The sequence below is a fragment of the Macrobrachium rosenbergii genome, chromosome 3 (genome assembly GCF_040412425.1).
Source record: "Macrobrachium rosenbergii isolate ZJJX-2024 chromosome 3, ASM4041242v1, whole genome shotgun sequence".
NCBI classification, from domain to species: Eukaryota; Metazoa; Arthropoda; class Malacostraca; order Decapoda; family Palaemonidae; genus Macrobrachium; species Macrobrachium rosenbergii.
This window is the reverse complement of record NC_089743.1, coordinates 89,380,214-89,403,773: the sequence shown is the minus strand read 5'-3', so window position 1 is coordinate 89,403,773 and position 23,560 is coordinate 89,380,214. Positions and strand designations below refer to the sequence as shown.

Below are 23,560 nucleotides of genomic sequence, written 5' to 3'. Positions count from 1 at the left end.
AAAATTTATGTTCCTGAAGATAAGGAGACAATGGTGCGAATGACTTTATCATAATCACCTTCCAGCTGAGCGGCACGGTCATCCGTGACCTTCTGACACTAAGACATTGCATGCCATTAAAGCACTCATCTGTGCTGTTGGCGCCCTTGACCTTTCATTCCATTTCTCTTACAAAGTTTCTCTCTCTCTCTCTCTCTCTCTCTCTCTCTCTCTCTCTCTCTACACACAAACCCAAAATACTTATAAGCGAATCCTGTATAATTCCCTTTCGGTTTAAGCTCAGAAAATCTTGACTAAAACCGATTCAGAAAACCGCAAGAGGGAAAAACGAATGAAAAGATATTAAGTAACTTAGGAAAAAAAAATCCTTAATTTGAACGAAGAAAAGAATTCGTTGGTAACAATACAAGGCATGGAGGAACTGGAAAAGAATAGAGAGGTCAATACACTAATATATATATATATATATATATATATATATATATATATATATATATATATATATATATATATATATATATATATATATACTCTGTTGAGTTGCATATCTGGTTCCTCTCTTTTTGTGTCTTCTGAAGTTGAATGGACAATGTTTACTTACTACTGTACCTCAGTGGTCGGCAGTTCGAGTCTCCACGAAGGCGGTTATTTGTAGCATCTATACTGTGAGACGGTAGTGCGGGGCTACTAATATGTACGAATTAGAAGCAAGCACTATTGCCTTACAATAGATGCTAAAAACAACCGCCTTTTTTGGAGAATGTACGTATGTATGTATACATACATATACACATAAACCTATATGTATATATATATATATATATATATATATATATATATATAATTTGTGTGTATACAGTATATATACATATTTATATAATATACACATTTATAAATACATACATATAATTTACACACACACACACACACACACACACACACACACACACATATATATATATATATATATATATATATATATATATATATATATATATATATATATATATATATATATATATATATATATATATATATATAAAGATAAAATCCAATGAAGGAAACAGAAACACTGGAGTGCTGAGGCCTTTCGACACTATGTCCTTTACTTACCAGACTGTATCACCACTACCAAAACAAAAATAACAGTATCAGCTGCAATAACAATAATATTAATTCTAAAGCTAGGGCGATATGAACTTTCATTGTGCCCGTAACCTAAAAAAGAATAAAAACACACTAAGATGAGAAAACGTTACTTTTGGGACCGGAAAATCGTGAAACAAATTCTACCTAGGAAAAATGCAATCAATCTCTAATGCTGTATATTGACAAAAAAAAAAAAACCTACACGTACGTCAACGCCATCGTGTAAGTATGCGTGAATGTATACAGTATTCATCCAGGATTCGTCACACTGTCTACCAGCTACCAAAATAGCTGGTTGAAGAAACATAAACTAAGAAATTAGGCGCCCATGAGCGCCAGACCGTGAAACTACTATCAGAAGCGTGCGTGCGCGCTTCTCGCCACCACAATCATCGGTTGAAACGCGTCCCCCTGAAAAAGCAAGTCCTTAAAATGCTAGTTCTTAATTTTACTTGTTTCATGGTACACCAGTCCATTTACCACTTATAAATTCCCTTCGGTGATGATTCTCCATCGGGGATATTCCCGAGGTAGAGTAAATTTGATATTAAGCGACATTTGTACCTTCATAATTGTATATAAATCAAGGTGTGATAAAAATATCATATATATATTTATATATATTAATATATATATATATATATATATATATATATATATATATATATATATATATATATGTATATATATATATATATATATATATATATATATATATATATATATATATATATATATATATATATATATATCAATTTCAATTTCATCTTTTCCGCCTTAATAATGAAACAGTTGGGGCAGGAATAATTTCTTATACATTTCAGCTCTAAAAAGTTATTTGGCTTCAGAACCCTTATCAAGTTAGCAACTCAAACACTGTACAAACTCCCACTTGAAATCAAGAAGACTGAAAATACTAAATCTTTTAAGAAAAATGAAAGACTTCAACATATGTATTAAAAGAATAAACTTTAAAAAGCAAAGAAAAACGAATGGCAGAAATATCAAATCGATCTCTCGCGAACTTCGTCTCACATTTTGCTTCCAACGCCTCCGCAGAATCCCCGGGACCCCCAGAGAAATTTGAGAGGAAATTGCCTCAAAATTGACCATATTCCAGACGTCCCTCAATCTCCCGGGAATCCCCAAGAATCCCCGAAGACAGGAGCGGCTTCAGCGAGGACAGAAGTGGCTCCAGGATCCAGACGCTCATCCTGTGTCCGATTTAAAAACTAAGGATAAGTCAGAAAGAGTTAAACTGTACGAGACAATCATGTTGTTAAGTATTATTATGTTTGTGCTATCAAAGTGCTTTACCAACGGAGTCCATTTCCCCCGCCTGGATATGTTTCATGTGTCTTTGATGTTGCTTTGTATCGAAGTATTTATGCTTTATAGTTTTGGCAAAGCCATTGTTGAATTCTTTAAGGAATTTATGGCTCTGGACGACATTCAATCGGAGGCGGCTGCACTTCCGGAGGCCGACGATTACGAGGACTTGAAATCTGACATCGAAGACGAAATGTTTGATGAAGAAAAAAATTTAGACAGTAAAGAGGAAATGAAGTATGAAGAATTGATTAGTCAACAGCCCGATGAAGAAATTAACGAAAACGAACATGTTTTAAACTTGAGAAAGAGAATTTGGAGAAGGCTCAAACTATAGAAGAACTGAGATATAAACTAGATGCCCTGACTGAAGCAGGAGACGAGATGGAACGAATCATTAGAGACTTGGAACGGCAGAATGAAGAAAAGGATAGAAAAATCAATTTGATGCCTGCCCAAATGGAAAGACTCAGAAAAGAAATAGTGGAGAAGAATAAAGAGACCGAGGACCTAATCAAGGAGAAGGAAGATAGAGACTCGACCTTAATTATTTTGGAAAGTACAGTCTCAGTTCTCGAGATGGAGAGGGAGACCCTCAATTTTGATTTGCAGAAAATGGAAAGTGACAGAAATGGAACGAAAGTCCAACTGGAAAAGCTGAATGAGGACTTGCAGAGGCTTCGAGAGGAGAACGAAAGAAAAAGCAATCAATTTGAAAGTCTGCTGAAGGAAAATGAAGATAAGAGCTTAAGGATTAACTGTTTAGAACACGAATTGGAAGTTCTTACCATTGACAAACAGAGGGCTGACGATAAATTGCAACAGCTCGAGGAATGCAGAAGAGAAATAGCAGAGAAAACGAAGGAAGTAGAGAAAATGAAAGACCTTAACCTGCACAAGGATAGAGAGATCCTGCGACTGCAGAATGAGTGCTCTCTTAAGCAAAAAGAAGTAATCGGCTTGTTAAAAGAAAATAAAAGTGTTGTAGCAGACAGGGCAAACGAAAAGCTGACTGAAATGACGAGAAGGAAAGTCCAACTGGAATTTGAACTCGCTGAGATGAAGGAGGAGTTAGAAACGATGGAGTTTGAGAAGATGGAGACGATAGTGGAACTTGAAAGCCTCCAAGAAGAGAACTCAGCAAAGGACCAGAAGATCAGATCCTTAGAAACAGAAGTCAGAAATCTTCAAGAGGAAAAGCCGAATAAAACAATGAAGGAACTTGGTCTACTATGTAAGGAAAATGAGGTGCTCAAAAGAAAGACGAATGTGGTCAAAATGGTGCCAGAAGAACAGCCTCTATCAGAAAAGAAAACTGATTCGGATAAAACTCGATGCTTAAGGAGGCCTCAGATCAATTGCAAAGACCTCTTCCGACGACTGGACAGCATCGAGGAAGGAATCAACAAACTCACGGCATTGGACCAGCCTTCAGTTGGCACAAGAACATACACAAAAAAAGTCCTCTCTAAAACTCCATCATCAACGAAACCAAATCAGAAGCCAAAAATGAGCAGGAAAGAATTACACCAAAAAATGAGGCTAGAGTCGGCAGCCAGACTACAAAGATTGGAGCAAGAGTCTCAAATGGTAAAGAATCTTTACAAGATAAACTCTGTCACTTAAGGACTCGGCATTTTTAGGAAGACTGATGGTTTGATTACAAAAGAAAGAAGGCGGGACATTTCATATGTTGGAAACAGTTGTGAAACATCTCTGTGGATGGACAAACTACAGCGGCAGGTAGGAATGGCGGCAAGTGCCCGAAGACTGGATTGTTGTGCACCCCCTGTCGAAGACTGGATTGTTGTGCACCTCATCTCGAAGACTGGACTGATGAGCACCTCTCGAAGACTGGACTGATGAGCACCTCTCAAAGACTGGACCGATGAACACCTCTCGAAGACTGGACTGATGAGCACCTCTTGAAGATTGGACTGATGAGCACCTCCTCTCCAAGACTGGACTGTTGTGCACCTGCTCTCCTGCCACATGATACCCTCGGGAATGGGGTATCAATGCCAAATCACATATGCTTAGTAGGCAACCACTGGCGCGGCGTAAGAACCCGTAAGTTTCATGCCTACTTCATATGTGAATTGGATTATGCATTGCACATTGGATCCCATTCTTGCATATACTCTAGTGGCAACCTCTGGCGTGGAGTAAAAACCCGTAAGTTCAATGCCTTTTATATATGCAAAATATGGGTTATGCAATGCATATTGGATCCAAATCTTGCATATACTCTAGTGGCAACCTCTGGCGTGGCGTAAAAACCCGTAAGTTCAATGCCTTTTATATATGCAAAATCTGGGCTATGCATTGCATACTGGACCCCATTCTTGCATACACTCTAGTGGCAACCTCTGGCGCGGCGTAAAAACCCGTAAGTTTCATGCCTTTTATGTATGCAAAATATGGGTTAAGCAATGCATATTGGATCCCAATCTTGCATATACTCTAGTGGCAACCTCTGGCGTGGAGTAAAAACCCGTAAGTTCAATGCCTTTTATATATGCAAAATCTGGGCTATGCATTGCATACTGGACCCCATTCTTGCATACACTCTAGTGGCAACCTCTGGCGCGGCGTAAAAACCCGTAAGTTTCATGCCTTTTATGTATGCAAAATATGGGTTAAGCAATGCATATTGGATCAAGTTCTTGCATATACTAAAGTGGCAACCACTGGCGCGGCGTAAAAACCCGTAAGTTTCATGCCTTTTATGTATGCAAAATATTTGATCCCAGTGTGGCAGGGGCACTAAGACACCGAAGGGTGCAAAGTCAGGAGTCTGGAGGTTCTCCAGTGAATTGCAGGCATCAAATGATGTAGGGTCATAAGACTGAGGATTCCATCTCTCTTGGCTAGCTGATGGAGCTGAGAATGGGGAAGGGTCCACCCCTGGCAAAAATAAACCCCCATTCAGCGACGCTCCACTGGCAAGGATGCCCCAGGGGTGAGATCGCTTATGATCGTTAAAGGCCCATATATATATATATATATATATATATATATATATATATATATATATATATATATATATATATATATATATATATATATATATATATATATATGTATGTATATATATATATATATATATATATATATATATATATATATATATATATATATATATATATATGTATATATATATATGTGTGTGTGTGTGTGTGTTCAGCCAGGAAAATGGTTAAAAGAGAAGACGCTTTCATGTATTTCTACATCTCATCAGGGTTTGGGTATACACTGCCCACAGAATATGCTCTGTCTTACAGTTTAGTTGTACTGTATATACTTCGTTCCGTAACTCGCTTCTCGGTCTAACTCATGCCATGGTTTAATATTGTTATTTTAGCCATTGTTCTACGCATATGTTCTAAACATACGCTTGTCAAAGTCACGTATGCTTGCCTTCAAAATGTTTTCGGTTGCTTCATTTCTTCTTTCGTTATGGGGTAACTCATTTAGGCTATTAAGTGGTTTTAAAAAACCCGTTATCGTTATATACTTAGTTTTTCCTCTTCTCCTCACTAATAAGCGTATTTACACGTATATGTATAGAAACATTCATACACACACACACACACACACACACACACACACATATATATATATATATATATATATATATATATATATATATATATATATATATATATATATATTTTCTGACTCACATCATTATCGAACCCAGGTCTTTCAATTGAAAGACAAGGCTGCTGCCAACCAAGCCACACAAGGCATAAAAGAAGTTGGAACTTAAGTACCACTATTCCTAAGGCATTATCTGGGCAACTGGCTCGCATACCAGCGTGTTTTCCCCAATTCACAATAAGGAAAATTCGAATGAAATGCTGTCAATTGGGCCACTGCTGAGTCAGGGAGTCGGGGAAAACACGCTGGCAAAATTAAAGCCTTAGGTACAGTGGTACTCAGGCTCCAACTTCTTTTTTGACTTGTGTGGCTTGGTTGGCAGCAGTCTTGTCTTTCAATTCTAAGACCTAGGTTCGAACCTGATGTGAGCCAGAAATTTATTTCTGTTACACAAATGATTGCGCGTTGATTATTTCTATTTTTACAGGATGCTAGGCTTAACCTGGTTCCCAAAATCACATAAGATTGCCGCCCCATGCAAATGGAGTGGTATGGTGTCTAAACCAGCATTTCTCTCTCCCAGTTAACCCTCCTGTAGCCTATCTGTCTGCTGTTGTATGTTCTTTTGTACTTTTTAGGCCTGACTGGAGGGAATTCTGCAAGCCCAGCCAGCCGCCATATCATGCGCCTATGCCCTGACCCAGGGTGCTGCAGCCTGGGCTCCCGAAGATCACCCTATTTGCTGGCAGACTCGACTAGAGAGAAGACATGCCATTGTCCCCTAATCTTACTATAGAAGGCGCTACTATGCCGCATGAAGTTATATTCGGGCCTCAACTCATATTATCACATTTGCAGGATATCTCAAGGTATGTCTAGAAACCTTCCCAAATTCTCCTGTGGTCTCCACATGTAGTCTCTCTCCCTTTTGCCACCCTACGTCACACCTTGGGCACCATACAAAATCTTCCACGCTAAAGCCACCCATCGTTTTGCTTGCTTAGTTTAATTCCTGATTAGGAAAGTGTGATTTAAATGATTTTTGGTTTGCTGTGCCCACTCTTGTCCACCCTGAAGACATAATCTTTAAGCATCAGGAGCAATGTTTCTGTAAGCTAGGATAGCTTAAATGTACACTGCTAGAGCCTTGGTACATGCCAGTTCTAGGTTTAATTCAACCCGTCGTCTCTTTCAGAGGGATGCTTTTATCATGTCTGACTTAGGACCATCTCAGCTCGCTTCTCGTTACTCATCTGTAACGTCACGTGTGACGAGACAAGGGACTTTTACCTCTCTGTGGCACCACTGAATATTTATAATTTCCATTCCTTTATTGCATTTACACGTGCGCCAATTTTATATCTGTTTTGTGAGCTTTGTTATTACCTGTTAGTAAATTTGTAAATTGTTCACTGAGTATAATTACACCTTGAAGTAAATTAAAGTCGAATTATCTATTAGTCCAATTATCCAATTCTTTTGTACACATTGCATCTTCTTTTGTTTTACTGGCAGCTATTTTTTAGCAACAGTTGCGCATAGGCAGGCTGGCCAGTAACACTATATATATATATATATATATATGATTATAATCACTTGTGTACGTGATTCATTTATCAAACATTACCACAGATGAAAAATAAGAAACGGGGAAAATTAAATCACTATATTTTTCCAAATTGCACAGTCCTTTAGAAATTTCCACAGTACATACAAGTTATCCCACTGTTCTTTTCCTATTCCTGAATTTCTCTGTTTTCAGTATTTCCAAATTTTCATTCTCCTAAACATAGTCCCTTTGTGTCCCACATCCTAGCATGCACATTTCCCCTCATGACTTGTTCCAAGCCTGAACTAAGTTTGTTCTGTGATAATAATTAGAGCATTCCCACCATAGTGTTACCATGTGCCAATTAAAGCTAATTAATAATTTCCTCCATCGTGAATAATTAATTTCATGTGATATCAATGTAAGTCATACCATTAATTACATTTACTGCTTATGTTCTGAGATCTAGGTGTTGGCCCCTAAGGCAAAACTTCATTCAAAATTCAATTTAAGTCTTCCAACCGGACTCAGAACATAACAATATATATATTTATATATATATATATATATATATATATATATATATATATATATATATATATATATATATATTTATATATAGTATGGGAGATATCAAATAAGCTCATGGGTATTCACAATTTCACTGAGAAATTCAAACCATCTTTAAGATTATATCTAAGATATCGTTCGCTGGACTCTTCTTAAACTTATCCGTGATATCCCTTAATAATTGTAATCCATCAGGCTATGGACAGTTTTTAGACACTCCCTATTTTTCTCCCACAGGTCCTATATCACCTTTATATCTATATAGGGCGGAAAACGTTTTGTGTATTTTATTTCTCTATAAAACCAATTCTAAAAGGATGATTGTTCAGCAACTTTCTTGTTATTCCGGTTCTAAAAAGCTTTTGAAATTCATAATGGACAACAGCTAAGATATGTGTGAAGCAAAGTTTGATTAAAAAAAAAAAAAGTTGTTTCTATTCATTCATTGACATACGAATTCAAGATTTATTTTCGTAAAGATGAAGAAAACCGAGGTAAATAAATATATACCTACTCAATAGTCGCTTTTCATTTTTTGGTTATGCTGTTCACACTCTGTAGTATATCGTAAATGATTACATATTTTGATAAATTATGTATTCTATGTAAATATTTCATTCTACATTTGCTTAACGTATTTGAACTTTGTTAAATTAAGTTTCTTAACGTAACCTTTCAGTTGTCACTTCCTTTAAGTATTATAAATTGAACAGTCGCTTTATCTTGAAGTCTTTTAAAAATTCATAATCGAATAAATTATCAACAGAAACATAAAGACGTATCCATACACAATTAAATCCATTTACAAAGACCAAGTCTATAATATGAATTCATCGTTTAGCAGGCAGCCATTTCTTGGTCAGGAAATGTTGGTCATAAAGTTCTCCTCAACTAAATCTTTGTCCATCCCAAGTTCTACAAAACACTTACTGAAGAAAATTCACATTCCAAGCCTTGTCACCCAGCGATCCTTTGTCATTTCTTCCACGTCTTGGGGTTTTTGTTACTTAATTCTCTAAATAGGTGGAGGAGATGTCGAAGGCAATATGAAGGTTATTATTGCTAAACGCGTTGATATATAAAAAAATTTTTTTATACAAAAAATAGCTTTAGTTAATTTTTCATTTAAAAAATTAAACATCCTTGACCTTCTCATAACTCATTTTATTTGTATGTATATTCACAGACGAAAAGATGAAAGATTAAATGCGAAATAACGTAAATGAGCAGGCAGCTAGAAAGACGAAAAAGAGATAAGTCACTTGAGCGACGATAACAAACTTAATAAAAATGATACATTACGTAAACAAGAAGGGAATTAAAATCAATACAATTTATATTTCCTTAAACTCAGCAGCAGATACTGGATACTGAGGAAGAGGATCTGACCGAAAGCAATATCTGCGATAGGGTGCATTTACGACACAGAAAAGTCACTGTGCTGTTTCATTTTTCCCTGGGGTCCCACTCCACCCAAGGAGCTCTGCAAGACCCGCAAATCCAAATCATCACATAAATGATAATGCACATATTCTGAGAGATTTTTCCTTTTTATTTATACATAGCACTCCATAGTAATTGTCGAATTCACACTGTCAGAGCACTCAGAAAAAAAGGAAAAACGGTAAGTACAATTTTTTCTTGAACGACTTGAGATATTCATTCCTGATACCAAGAGGAAGAATTCACAATGTCAGAGCACTTAGAAAAATAGGAAGAATGGAAAGTACAATTTTTTCTTGAACGACTTGATATATTCATTCCTGATACCAAGCGGAAGAATTCGCACTGTCAGAGCACTCAGAAAAATAGGAAGAATGGAAAGTACAATTATTTCTTGAACGACTTGCTATATTAAGTCCTGATACCAAGCGGAAGAATTCACAGTCATAGCACTCGGAAAAATAGTAAAAATGGAAAGTACAATTTTTTCTTGAACGACTTGATACATTCAAGTCCTCTTACCAAGCGGAAGCTTCTTGCTTTAAACACACGTCGGCAAGTTATTCCATCCATATCACAAACAGGTTGAAGGTAAGTAGACGACCATAAGTGGGGAGCGAACCTTTAGCAATTGAGTGTTTAGAAGCAGCCACAATTCGCTGACTTCTATGCAACCTGCTTGTGTGGTGCGTGCGTTAAGTTGATGCGTGTTTATTGCCATGGTTTATTACAATGTGGACACACTTTAAAGATACAATCTGCGGTAAACGACAACTCAGGACGAAGACATGACTAAGGAGTGATAACAAATGCTACTCCGAGTGACAAGAAGTTATGTCCGGAGTACAAATAAGAACTTCGGGTTAACAAGTGATGAGATCATTTTCTATTTTGTTCAAACCGATTAAGAACCCAGTGGTTTGTCGGATTCTTGGTTTTTTAAACCACTCCATTTCTTCTTGGATTTGATATACATTTTGTTATGTTTAAGCAAATAGAAATTGGTTTTTTCCATGTTTTCTTGGAAAAAATATATGTGATATATATGCATGTATATATATATATATATATATATATATATATATATATATATATATATATATATATATATAAATGTGTGTATATATTATACTAATTAAACCTGATTTTTTTACTATATAGAGTCGTATACCTAATACCAGCATTGGATATAATAATGTGACCAGGAAACTGTTATTAAATATTCTAATAAAATCATATTCACGTATTTATGTAAATAAACCCTTATTAAATCTTATTAAACTATATTTAATTTGTCTAGAAGAATAACTTCCTAACCCAGTCAGCAGAAAAAAATGCAGGTACCATAACACTATTTGAAAAAATTAAAAATAAAATTCAACGAATCAATAGGCCTAGAGGAAAACCTGTCCACTGACCCATCTAAACAACGATCTTTGCTCAAAGTATGTGAATAAATACCAGTTCATAAGCCTTCTCTATTCCCGATCTATTCCAAGTTTTGGTGTTCCAGTCCAACAGAAGACAACATCTGCTTGGAGTGCTTTGGTTTTCATTTAGACATTCCTGACAGAATATTATACTAGAAGCAATCAAAGGCAGGTGAGACAAGTATACCGAGCTGGTAAAGCTTGCTGTAGAGCTGTTAATCAGCTCAGTGGTCTGGTAAAACTAAGGTATACTTAACTTTGTCTAAATGAGAGACGGTGTTTTCGCTTTTGTTTGTTATGTAGGGATGTTAAAATAACCTTTTATACTATATCTGCGGGTGTATAAATCCCAAACTGGTATAACTCGGGACGAATAGCTCCGATAGAACAAAACATATAAATGAAACTAAACAAAACATAAAAAAAAAAGATGATTCCTGGTGTTTATTTTCTTAAAATCTATGGGTTTTTGTTTAGAAGAGCAAAAATTTTAAACAATGGCTTCTGTTAATCTTGATGCTGAACATTTTTTTAGAAATTTCGTTATGAAATGTTTACAATGACACCGCAAAATGAATTCAAGTGTAGAGTTCGCCTGTCAAAACAGCGAAGACATTAACGAGTTTAAGGGAATCGTAAGGTCACTGGATGTTGTTACACCGACTAAAGTTTGGTAAGGTATGGGTAACTGATTCAGCGAAAAGCGTGAAAAAGCGTGATGTTACAAAGCGTGATGTTACAAAGCCTGATGTTACCGAAGGAGGGAGGAATGATCAGTGAAATAAACAGACCGCAACGCCGGCCTTGCTAATGGATAACTTCCAGGGTCTCAACACTTAATCTTCATCAGTTAACCAAAGCCCAAAATAAGAACGTTTTGGAGGAGTTTTACAAATAAAAAAAAAACTTTACATGTTGGCCCAAGACAGTTCTATCACTTTGTATTGTATTTTGCTAAGCATACAACTGTTCCTAGGCAACATTTTGGATTTCAGTCACGTCGAAAACGCCTCCTGTTTGGCTTTCAACTTTTATGGTATCCGATAGTTTTTCTACAAGGCTCGCCATCTTTTATACTTGAAATAAATATGAGACTCCTATATTTCTATAAAAGAAAAATGCGTCCGTATCCACTGCAGCAATTATCTTTCAGAGAGGAAGTTAAGAATTTTGGATATTGCCGGAAAACAGTTAACACCAAGGTTGGTCTTATAATTATTCTTTGCGTTCCTCATTGGCGGTTCGATATCGTTCTAGGCTAGCACTTTGCTGGGCCCGCGTTCGATTCTCCGGCCGGCCAATGAAGAATTAGAGGAATTTATTTCTGATGACAGAAATTCATTTCTCGGTATAATGTGGTTCGGATTCCACAATAAGCTGTAGGTCCCGTTGCTAGGTAACGAATTGGTTCTTAGCCATGTAAAATAAGTCTAATCCTTCGGGCCAGCCCTAGGAGAGGTGGTAATCAGCTCAGTGGTCTGGTTAAACCAAGGTATACTTAACTTTTGCAGCTGCAAAAGAAAGTTAAGAGTTTTGGATATTACCAGAAAACAGTTAACACTAAGGTTGGTCTTATAATTATATTTGCAGCTGCAAATAAATTGCAAAGAATTTCGTCTTAACTGCAGCGTATGAACCAAGCATAAAAGCAAAGCTATAAACATTTTCCTTCCTTCTGTTCCACAGACCTCGTTTTTTACAACGATTCCCTTTTATACGTCTTTAATGGCGTATTTAAACAGCCATGAAAGATAAGGCATCCTATTTTCCTTCCTTCTGTTCCAGACCTTATTATAACCTGTTCCGTGACCGTGTAGCCTCTCCCTTTGCGGCGCCGACCCCATCCTCAAAACAACCTCGCCCCCGCCCCCCTCTCCCCAAAACACACCTCGAGACTCGCCATTTCCGGTTCTGGACCACATTCTTGCTCAAAGATTTTTATAGTCGCTGTTCCGAGTGCTTCCTATGAAGGCGATGCGGTTTTGTTAGTTGATTTGTTTGAGCTGAGGTGTGTGCAATGGTGCTTAGGTTTATTAACTGTCACTATACTCTGGGTGATTCTTAATATTTTCATGTTTTCGGTTTATTTTTGAATTGGTATTTTCATCAGTCCTTTAACTTTATAGGATATTTTTTTTTTTGTTACTGAGTCTGGTTTATCATGAATTTTAAAGTAAACAACGGTTCATTTCACTACCGATTACACCAGCCTTTTGTTTATTGCCATCTCTCTCTCTCTCTCTCTTTCTCTGCTGGTGGATGTAAGGATCTACCGAATGTTTCTTTGCATTATCTTAAGCCTCTTTTTTTAATATACTCATCTTCAACACGAAAGAGTTCTTCTCTGACCTAAGGCATCATACTTAATACTGGAGTATACCTTAACATGCAATTAGGCTATTTACTTTTATTGACACATGATACAGATGTCACAGTGTGTACTGCAAATCTTACAGCGTGTATACAACGTATCACATAACTAGCATTTGTATATTAAAGGGAATGCTTTTAAAATCTAGATGAACACCTTGAAGATTTCAACTTTCCTCTCTCTCTCTCTCTCTCTCTCTCTCTCTCTCTCTCTCTCTCTCTCTCTCTCTCTCTCTCTGTGCACGGCTTTACAAAAGATGATTTTCCAAAACTGGTTGTCATTTTCATTTTTGTAGGTTATATCATATACTACATTTTGTGCTAAATTCCTTTAGAGAAATGAAATCATACTTGTCGTATTTCCTTTTTACCATGTACGGAGACGTTCAGAAAGGTTTACATAATAAATAAGATATATCCCAGTACTCAGTCTGTTATAAAACTTTAAAAGTCATGAAAACATCTGAAGGTCTGACAGTGATGTTTTGTGATTTGCTTTGTATCTGATCACCAACAGCTAATACATGGAACCTCTCTTTTACTTTTCTTATTGCTCTGAGCGACTTCAGATCTTTTTTTTTTTTTTTCCTGATATATTAGATCCTTCTCATACGTCTTTCATTTAATTTTAAAGTATTATCACCATGACAAAAGCACGCATGAAGACGCCTAAGTTCTTAGTTAACGTCTCCGCTATGATTTTAAGTTTTCTCCTCAGTTTCTTGCAAGTTTGTTTATCTGCACGATTATCTAAACATTTTAACTTCAGCATGTCACAATTCCTAGTGCTTATACGAGCCGTGGACCAAGAAGTAATCCTTGAATCTCGGAATGATGTCAACCGCTAATCAAGGATTTATATCCAGATCAGATGGAAGTAATTCTTCAGAAATCACGATTGGGATTACCTTGTAATGCGTATATATACATACACATATATATGTATATATATTTACATATATACATATATGCACACAAACACACATTATATATATGTGTGTGTGTGTGTGTGTGTGTGTGTAAATTAACATAAGCTATCTCCCCATAAAAAGCAAATTCAACTGCTAAGTCTTAGAGAAATCCCATGTGTAGAAAACTTCCCCAATTTTAAGCCCCCTGCTTATATATATATATATATATATATATATATATATATATATATATATATATATATATATATATATATATATATATATATTGTTATCTTGCAATCATTCTGGAACTTCCTATCTCTTAAGCGCCTTCCTCTCCAATAACTCTTCCAACCCATCTGACCCACCCCTTTCTAGGTCTGTCCCCATCCCCTCCCTCCTACCACTTTTAAATTATAAACTCTTTTCACTAACCTCTCAACCCTTTTCATACTTCTAAGGATCCCCGCCTTTCTCATTCTCTCTTTTCTTCTTAAACTCCATAACATCATACAATTCAAATAATTCATCTCAACTGCTTCGTCCTATTTTCTTTCGTTCACACTTCACTTCCACAAAGGAGAGTTGGCTCAACAATCCATTTCAATATTCACACCTTGGTTTTCATAGTCAATCCGAGTCATTTTCCCAATCTCATCGTACATCCTGCTACCTTCTTTGCTTCGCCTATTCTGTGACTCATCTTTAATCTTATCCAACAATCATCATTTAGGTTTAATCCCAAAATTTTATATGAATCAGCTGTTTTCATTTTTAAACTATTCATTCATTGCTCATCTTTCTGATTTCCTTTAACCTTCAAAACCTTGCTTTGCTCACTTTTACTCAAAACTTTCTTCTCCTTTAAACAATGTAAAAAGGCTTTCATTATTTCCTGTAGTTTCTACTGATTTTCCCCTATTAGTAATGCATCATATGCAAACTTTTGCTCGTTGCAAGCTCTTTGAATCATAGAGAGCTTGCAACCAGCTCTTTCCACTTTTCTCTCTATTTGTTATAATAATTGCTGACAGTAAATCGGATAATCGGATAATTCCTCATTACTAGAGGAATTATCATCATAGATATCTTCCCCCTATGGTAATAAGAATTTTCTTTTTAACATTCAGGTTCAATAACTGCAAGGTTGCTAATAATTCAGAAATAATCTGAATAAATGAAGCCTGGATGCAGCTGTTAACGAAACGGTTGCAATTGCAATATATTTTCTCTGCGACTGAATCAAGTGCCGTTTTCTTTGAGATTCTGATTGAAATGCAACTATTTTTTTTTTTCTAGGTTATCTCTTGAATCAAAATTGTACTGCAAAACACTTTTACGAGTCTTCAAGCAACCGGAGAACAAATTCATTCTGGTGCGAGATCCTTGCTACTAGAGTTTACCAGCGTTTTTTGTTTATCATTAAAATCTAAAAGATTTCATATAACCTTTTACATCATGGCATTCAGTTTACCGACCTATGTTCCGAATACTGATTTCACGTCTTATATATATAAATCTGACACCTGAACTACGTCACATATAGCATAAAGTTTTCCAAAGCATCGCTTCGATAACTGCCGTCCACACTCGCAAAAGACGTGAGAAATGTGTCTATAATATTTACCAAACTGAATTTGACCACCAAGTAGCGCACGCAGAGTTGGGCGTGGCGTTCTAAGGGACTCTCTATTTGGCCATGGATGACGCATTTGTGAGACAATCAAAGTTATGTTGTTGAACGTGTTACGCTCAGCAAGGGGTCTACGGAATAAGCATGATGGAAAGGCAATCATTTTGCCCCTAGCGAAATGGGGTACTGAAGGGTGGTTGGCTGAACGTGGTTGGGCGAGTGTCGAGTTGGGTTGGCGTCTCAGGAGGACCAGAATTCTAAACAGACAGTAAAGTATTGCTTAAGTATTGCTTTAGGTTTCAAGATCCTTACGAGAAGAGCAAAACAATAATAAAGATGTGATGGAATAACAAAAAATTATGAACATTCATGAAGGTTCCACAGCGATTGACATAAATTACATAAAAATAAAATATTTCAAAATCCACAAATCTAAACAGACAGTAAAGTATTGTTTTAGGTTCCAAGATCCTTACGAGGAGAGCAAAACAGTAATAAAGATGTGATGGAATAACAAAAAATTATGAACATTCATGAAGGTTCCACAGCGATTGACATAAATTACATAAAAAAAAAATATTTCAAAACCCACAAATCTAAACAGACAGTAAAGTATTGTTTTAGGTTTCAAGAACCTTACGAGAAGAGCAAAACAATAATAAAGATGTGATGGAATAACAAAAAATTATGAACATTCATGAAGGTTCCACAGCGATTGACATAATTTACATGAAAAAAAATATTTCAAAATCCACAAATCTAAACAGACAGTAAAGTATTGTTTTAGGTTCCAAGAACCTTACGAGAAGAGCAACACAATAATAAGGATGTGATGGAATAACAAAAAATGATAAACATTCATGAAGGTTCCACAGCGATTGACTTAACTTACATGAAAAAAATATTTCAAAATCTTATATGTTGTTAATTACAACGGACACAATAAAATCATACTTGCTAAATATAAAGAAATGAGTTTATTCTATAATAATAGCAATACTAAGCAAAGCTAAATTTATATTTTTGTATCTACTTTCCCTATGTATAACACATGGAGTCTCAGTGTAATGAAATCCAAGTTTAATTGGTACAGAATGGTCAACAAGAATGGTAAACAAAACGTAATTGACATGACTTGCCGTCATTTTTTCCGGTACAGGAACAATGTTAGTAGGTACACCGTTATTAGGAGATATGTCATCAATAATTATAATTGCTAATTGCAAACAATGGCAAAATCAACTAAAGAAGAAAATTGCAAAATCACCCAGAAAATCTAATCTATGCAAAAAGAAAATTAGAAAACAAACTATGCAAAAAGAAAATTAGAAAATAATCTATGCAAAAAGAATATTAGAAAATAATCTATGCAAAAAGAAAATTAGAAAATAATCTATGCAAAAATAAAATTAGAAAATAATCTATGCAAAAAGAAAATTAGAAAATAATCTATGCAAAAGAAAATGAAAAATAATAAAAAAAATAATCTATGCAAAAAGAATATTAGAAAATAAATTTAGAAAATAATCTATGCAAAAAAAATTAAAAATATTAGAAAACAATCTATGCATATAGAAAATTAGAAAATAATCTATGCAAAAAGACAATCAGAAAATAATCTATGCAAAAAGAAAATTAGAAAATAATCTATGCAAAAGAAAATTAGAAAATAATCTATGCAAAAAGAAAATTAGAAAATAATCTATGCAAAAAGAAAATTAGAAAAAATAATCTATGCAAAAAGAAAATTAGAAAATAATCTATGCAAAAAGAAAATTAGAAAATAATCTATGCAAAAAGAAAATTAGAAAATAATCTATGCAAGACGAAAATGAGAAAACAATCTATGCAAAAAGAAAATTAGAAAACAACCTATGCAAAAAGACAATTAGCCTAGAATATAAAGGCAACACTTATGTGCATATCGAGGTTGCTTCCTTTATTTCCGCTTGTATAAAGTATGTTTCCGCTGGGAACAGCAGATCACTCGCTCAATATCATCAGCATCAAAATCAATCTAAAATGACACGCGTGTCGAAGGTCTTACCTGAGAAGGGGCGGTCGCGTTATTGTGAGGCAGATGAACACACATACTCCCCATCCTCGACATGTGCTGGAAGGTGGGCCTTTGCTCAAACACACACAAAAGAGGCTTATTTCCTACTGCTCAGCGAGGGAAAAATCACAGCTCTGCCACTATTGAACACGATGCACTGTGCCTTAAATGGATTGGCTCCTTGGGACACACGCAAACCAGTTATTAGGCTGGTTTACTACCTGACGATGTGCAGTACTGATGAAAATGCACTGTTTAAGATGGAAACTGTTCTTTTCCTAATACAGATTCGGGTCCACTCTAACACTACAACGAAGAGGATTAACTTTTCGAAATGGGGATTAGGCATTTAAAATTTGTCCATGTAGGGATTAAGTACAGAAATTTTCTTTTTTATTGTACGAAAGCTGTGCAAGTTCACATTTAGGAAAGGCTCGGCCATCAGGCCTCCAAAACACAGCAAATTTTAGGTTACATGATGGAACTTAGTGACTTTCAAAATAATGAAGTAAGTTTATTTCTGTACCTCAACTTTTGTCGCTGTTTATAAAATAAACACTTAACAACGCCTTTTAGGATAAATTTTCGACACTTTGTCATCTACTGGACTGTTTGCGTCAGTCACATTTCTCTGCTACGGGCAAAATACAGATTATATTTCGTCTTGCTAACTGCACAGAAACGTCATCTTCTCTGACGACCGCTTTTTATACACTATTAGCCAAAATGACCAATAAACAAATAATGCCTTGAATATTCTTTGACTTGAATATTAGTTTTCACTGGCTATTTCAATTGCAACCGTAAGCAACTTAGGTTACATAAAACTACAGCTACCCACTTATATATATTCCCTGTAAAATAATACAAAAATATAGACGCACAACATTTACGAACCAACACGAATTACAAAAATAAAAAGATAAATACACTTCAACACACGATAAGCACTTAAAGCTTAATTATGGCAAAATCTGGATTGTTGTTTTTCTGTAGAGTATATACAGTATATATACAAACATATATATATACATAATATATATTTATATATATATATATATATATATATATATATATATATATATATATATATATATATATATAACTGCGAAATATTTTCTGTTAAAACAGAATTCCATCAAATACAAGGGAGCCCATAGAAACGCCAAAATGTGGAAAATGAAGGCTATATTTCAGAGACCAAACTGTCTCTCTCCTCAGGCAAGTAGTGAGGAGAGAGACAGTTTGGTCTCTGAAATATCGCCTTTGTTTTCCATGTTTTGGCATTTCTATGAGCTCCCATATATATATATATATATATATATATATATATATATATATATATATATATATATATATATATATATATATATATATATATGTATATATATATATATATATATATATATATATATATATATATATATATATATATATATATATTTCTAACTCGCACCAGGCCCGAACCCTGGTTTTTTAAATGAGAGACCAGGGCATTAGCAATTCACTCACACAAGTAATAAAAGAAGTTGGAACCTAAGTACTCCGTACCTGAGGTTTTACCCAAACAGAGTACTTAGGTTCCAGATTCTTTTATGACTTGTGTGGCTCAACTGCTACCCCCCTGGGCTGTCATTTGAAGGACCAGGGTTCAAGCCCAATGTAAGTCAGAGATGTCTTTCCGTGAAACACGTTCTCGTTTTCATTATTTCTAACAAACAAACACACACACACACACACACACATATATATATATATATATATATATATAGAGAGAGAGAGAGAGAGAGAATTTCTCTTACAGACAACAATCATTAAATTGCAATGCGAATGCATTGTTTAAGATCTTATCACCAAGATTCTCAAGCCTTCCACACTTTTTTTTAAGTTAAAGTTTAAAGGAGGACATTTAAATATATTATTATGGTATTCCTATTAAATCTTCCTAACTGCAATTTCATCATCAAGGCTTATATCTTGAGGGCGAATAATATAAATGTTAAACAAAAACCGGTTAAGAATGCTAAGCTTCTCTGAACATGTTACGGTCAGGATTGAAAAATAAAAGTAAAATGACAACACGAAAAAAATATAATAATGTTAATAGCAGTAACAATTTAACAATGATAATAATTAGAATTATATGAGTAAAAATAGGAGCTAGCGTTAACATTTTATCACATCAGTATCAATTATTGTTCCTCAAGTCCCATTATTTCTTTCCGTATGTAGATCATTTGAATTAGTAAATGATTTCTGCAACATCGTGGATACGTCTCCATTACGTCTCCAACTATCGTTATCGTCAGGAAATGGCGATAACTCTTTTGTAAGACTATTGCTTCCAAAAAAAAAAAAAATCGTTATCGTCAGCAAATGGCGATAACTCTTTTGTAAGACTAATGCGTCCAAAAAAAAATCGTTATCGTCAGAAAATGGCGATAACTCTTGTAAGACTAATGCTTCCAAAAAGAAAAAAAATCGTTATCGTCAGAAAATAGCGATAACTCTTTTGTAAGACTAATGCTTCCAAAAAAAAAAAGGCCTCAAGGCAGGGAAAATAAAATCTTCTGCTCCATTTAAAATAACTTAGACGCTTTTTTTTTTATTTTAGCCATTATTCACATCATTTCAATCCTTAGTCCACTAAAAATGTTCAGTTATTCATTTCTTTTCCGTCAGAATTAGCGAAAAGAACGGGCACCACCTGAAGAAGATTCTAATATCACCCAGGAAGAGATCAGAACTGTCAACACGAGATTTACCAAGGAAAGCAAACATCACCACAAGAGTAAATCACACTGGAGAATATTTCCACAAGATCAAACAATTTCCAGTGCGTACCCAACAAACTGTAGAACACCGATTCATACCTCATGGCAGACCATGCCAAACCCCTTGGTTAAAATGTAATCGAGATATAAATCTGCATTTTCAAGGATGCAGAACTCCAGTTAAGTGTATCTTAGTTTAACCAGACCACTGAGCTGATTAACAGCTCTCCTAGGGCTGGCCCGAAGGATTAGTATTATTTTACGTGGCTAAGAACCAACTGGTTACCTAGCAACGGGACCTACAGCATACTGTGGAATCCGAACCACATTATACCAAGAAATTAATTTCTAGCACCAGAAGTAAATTCCTCTAATTCTTCATTGGCCGGCCGGAGACTCGAACTCGGGCCTAGCAGAGTGCTAGCCGAGAACTCTACCGACTCGTCCAACGAGGAACGGCAGAACTCCAGTGAAACCTAAGAAATGTCTCCATTGCTACCCTCTCCAAAATATTTCTAGAGGTGTTCCAAATTTTTTCATTCCATAATTATTTCGAAATATAACACCGTTAGGCTGCCTATTTCTTCCCTGTCCATATTAAGTCAACAAACCCATCTAATTATTTTTTTTCCAACTGCGATCGTTACCCAATTATTCTCCATCCCGTCAGACCTAGAGCAAGTCAAGACCACGCCAAACCTTTTATATGACAACAGTTCATAACACCGTAGGCGAAGTTCCAGAATAATAGGGAATGAAAACACTCCAAATGTTTTTAATACTACGAAAACAGCGAATGTAAGAAGAAACCGAGATGATAATTCATATGAAACAGCGCACAATGCTAGCTGTTTAGATAAACAATCATTAGGACTCGGGATGACCTTGCTTTCCTAAGGAAAAAAAAAAGAAGACGACCATTCTATTTATTCATAAGTGCTCAGACGAAGAGCAAATTACTGTACGTATTACATTCAAAGAGACAACGCCACGCCTGGTACCCTTTATTGCTGATGCCAGTTACCAACCGAGCATAATAGCTATCTCTATGAATCTTCAATTCTCCTAAGTGACGCTTAACACTACAAGGAATCTTTGTGCTCCACTAATATAAGCTTTAATTTGCATGAGAGAAGCGAGTCAGAATTGTACAATGCACATAAAAGAAGTGCGTTTTTACAAGTGCATAGCAAGATGCACTATATGCCTTTTTTTTTTTTTACCGGGGGTGGGGGAGGGACCCAGGTGTTGTCACTCCGGTTCTGAGCGAGTCTTTTGAGGGTAGGGTTGCTAGCCCCATGTTTATTTATTGACTCTGGCTATCACCGTCAGTTATATAACTACCATGTACAGAATTCATTGTCTAGCATACATATACATACCTACAGTATATGTATGTGTATATATATATATATATATATATATATATATATATATATATATATATATATATATATATATATATATAATATGTGTAGTGTGTTTGTGTAACATATATTCTACGTAAAAATAAATACAGTACATATATATACAGCATTATATATGTATGATAGAGTGGTCTGTTTTTAAACTAAGATATAACTATATTTGTATATATATATATCTATATATATATATATATATATATATATATATTATATACTGTATATAGTTATAATATTATTTAAATAATATTATAACTATATATATATATATATATATATATATATATATATATATATATATATATATATACATACATATATATATATGTATGTATATATATAAATATATATTGTATATACATACATATATATACATATATACACACACTATACATGTATATATAACTATACATATATATGTATAATATACATTTACATATATATGTATATATATATATATATATATATATATATATATATATATATATATATATATATATATAGCTGTAAATAACATTTCTATATCATAATGAGACTAACCAAATTTACTCACACGCAAAGATTTTTTCGGAATGAACAAAAACAAAAACGCAAGCCAACTGCTTTTGCTTAAATTCCCATCAGCAGCGAGGCCTAAAAGACTCTACCAAAACGTCATTCCCAGAGCAAATGCTTAGGCCCAATCGGCTAACAGAGGTGAATAACCATCTCACTTCGAAGGGTGCAAGACCTCCTCAAGAAGGGTTTGCCAAGACGTCAGAATCGAGAAACAGCCTGACGAGATTCCCAGTACTTCATGCCCATACACCTGTTTTTATTATTACCTACTCATTTCACGTGTCTATTTACACTTACGTATAATACATACATACATACATATATATACACATATAAATTTATGACTCACATCCGGATCGAACCCAGGTCTTTCAATTGAAAGGCAAGGGCGCTGCCCACAAGGCCGTACAAGTAATAAAAGAAGTTGGAACCTGAGGGCAACTGCACCCAGGGAATTACCTGGGCAAGCTAACTGCTTGCATACCAGCGTGTTTTCGCCAGCTTCCCGACTCAGCAATGACCCAGTTGACAGCATTTCACTCGAGTTATCCCTTCTGAGTGAATAACATTATATATATATATATATATATATATATATATATATATATATATATATATATATATATATATATATATATATATATACATATTACAACTTTTGACGAAGGAAGGACGCTAGTCTTGTTATCGAATCTGAGAATAATCAGCTCATCGTCTGCATTATACACATTCTCAAAGGACCTACTTGTATAATTACCTTA

The 23,560-nt window shown here is 35.0% G+C and overlaps 1 protein-coding gene across 3 annotated transcripts in view; it reads right to left on the bottom strand.

Moving 5' to 3' along the window:
- Sarm (sterile alpha and armadillo motif) overlaps positions 1-23,560 on the bottom strand; it is a 727,304-nt gene that overhangs the window by 554,709 nt on the left and 149,035 nt on the right. Inside the window, exon 2 of one of the 3 annotated variants that reach the window (XM_067085045.1) lies at positions 18,035-18,897. The exons of the other annotated variants lie outside the window; for them this stretch is intronic. Coding sequence (XP_066941146.1) covers positions 18,035-18,097 — 63 coding nt within the window. The 5' untranslated portion in view covers positions 18,098-18,897. The remainder of the gene's footprint in view (positions 1-18,034; positions 18,898-23,560) is intronic. 3 annotated transcript variants of the gene reach the window in all.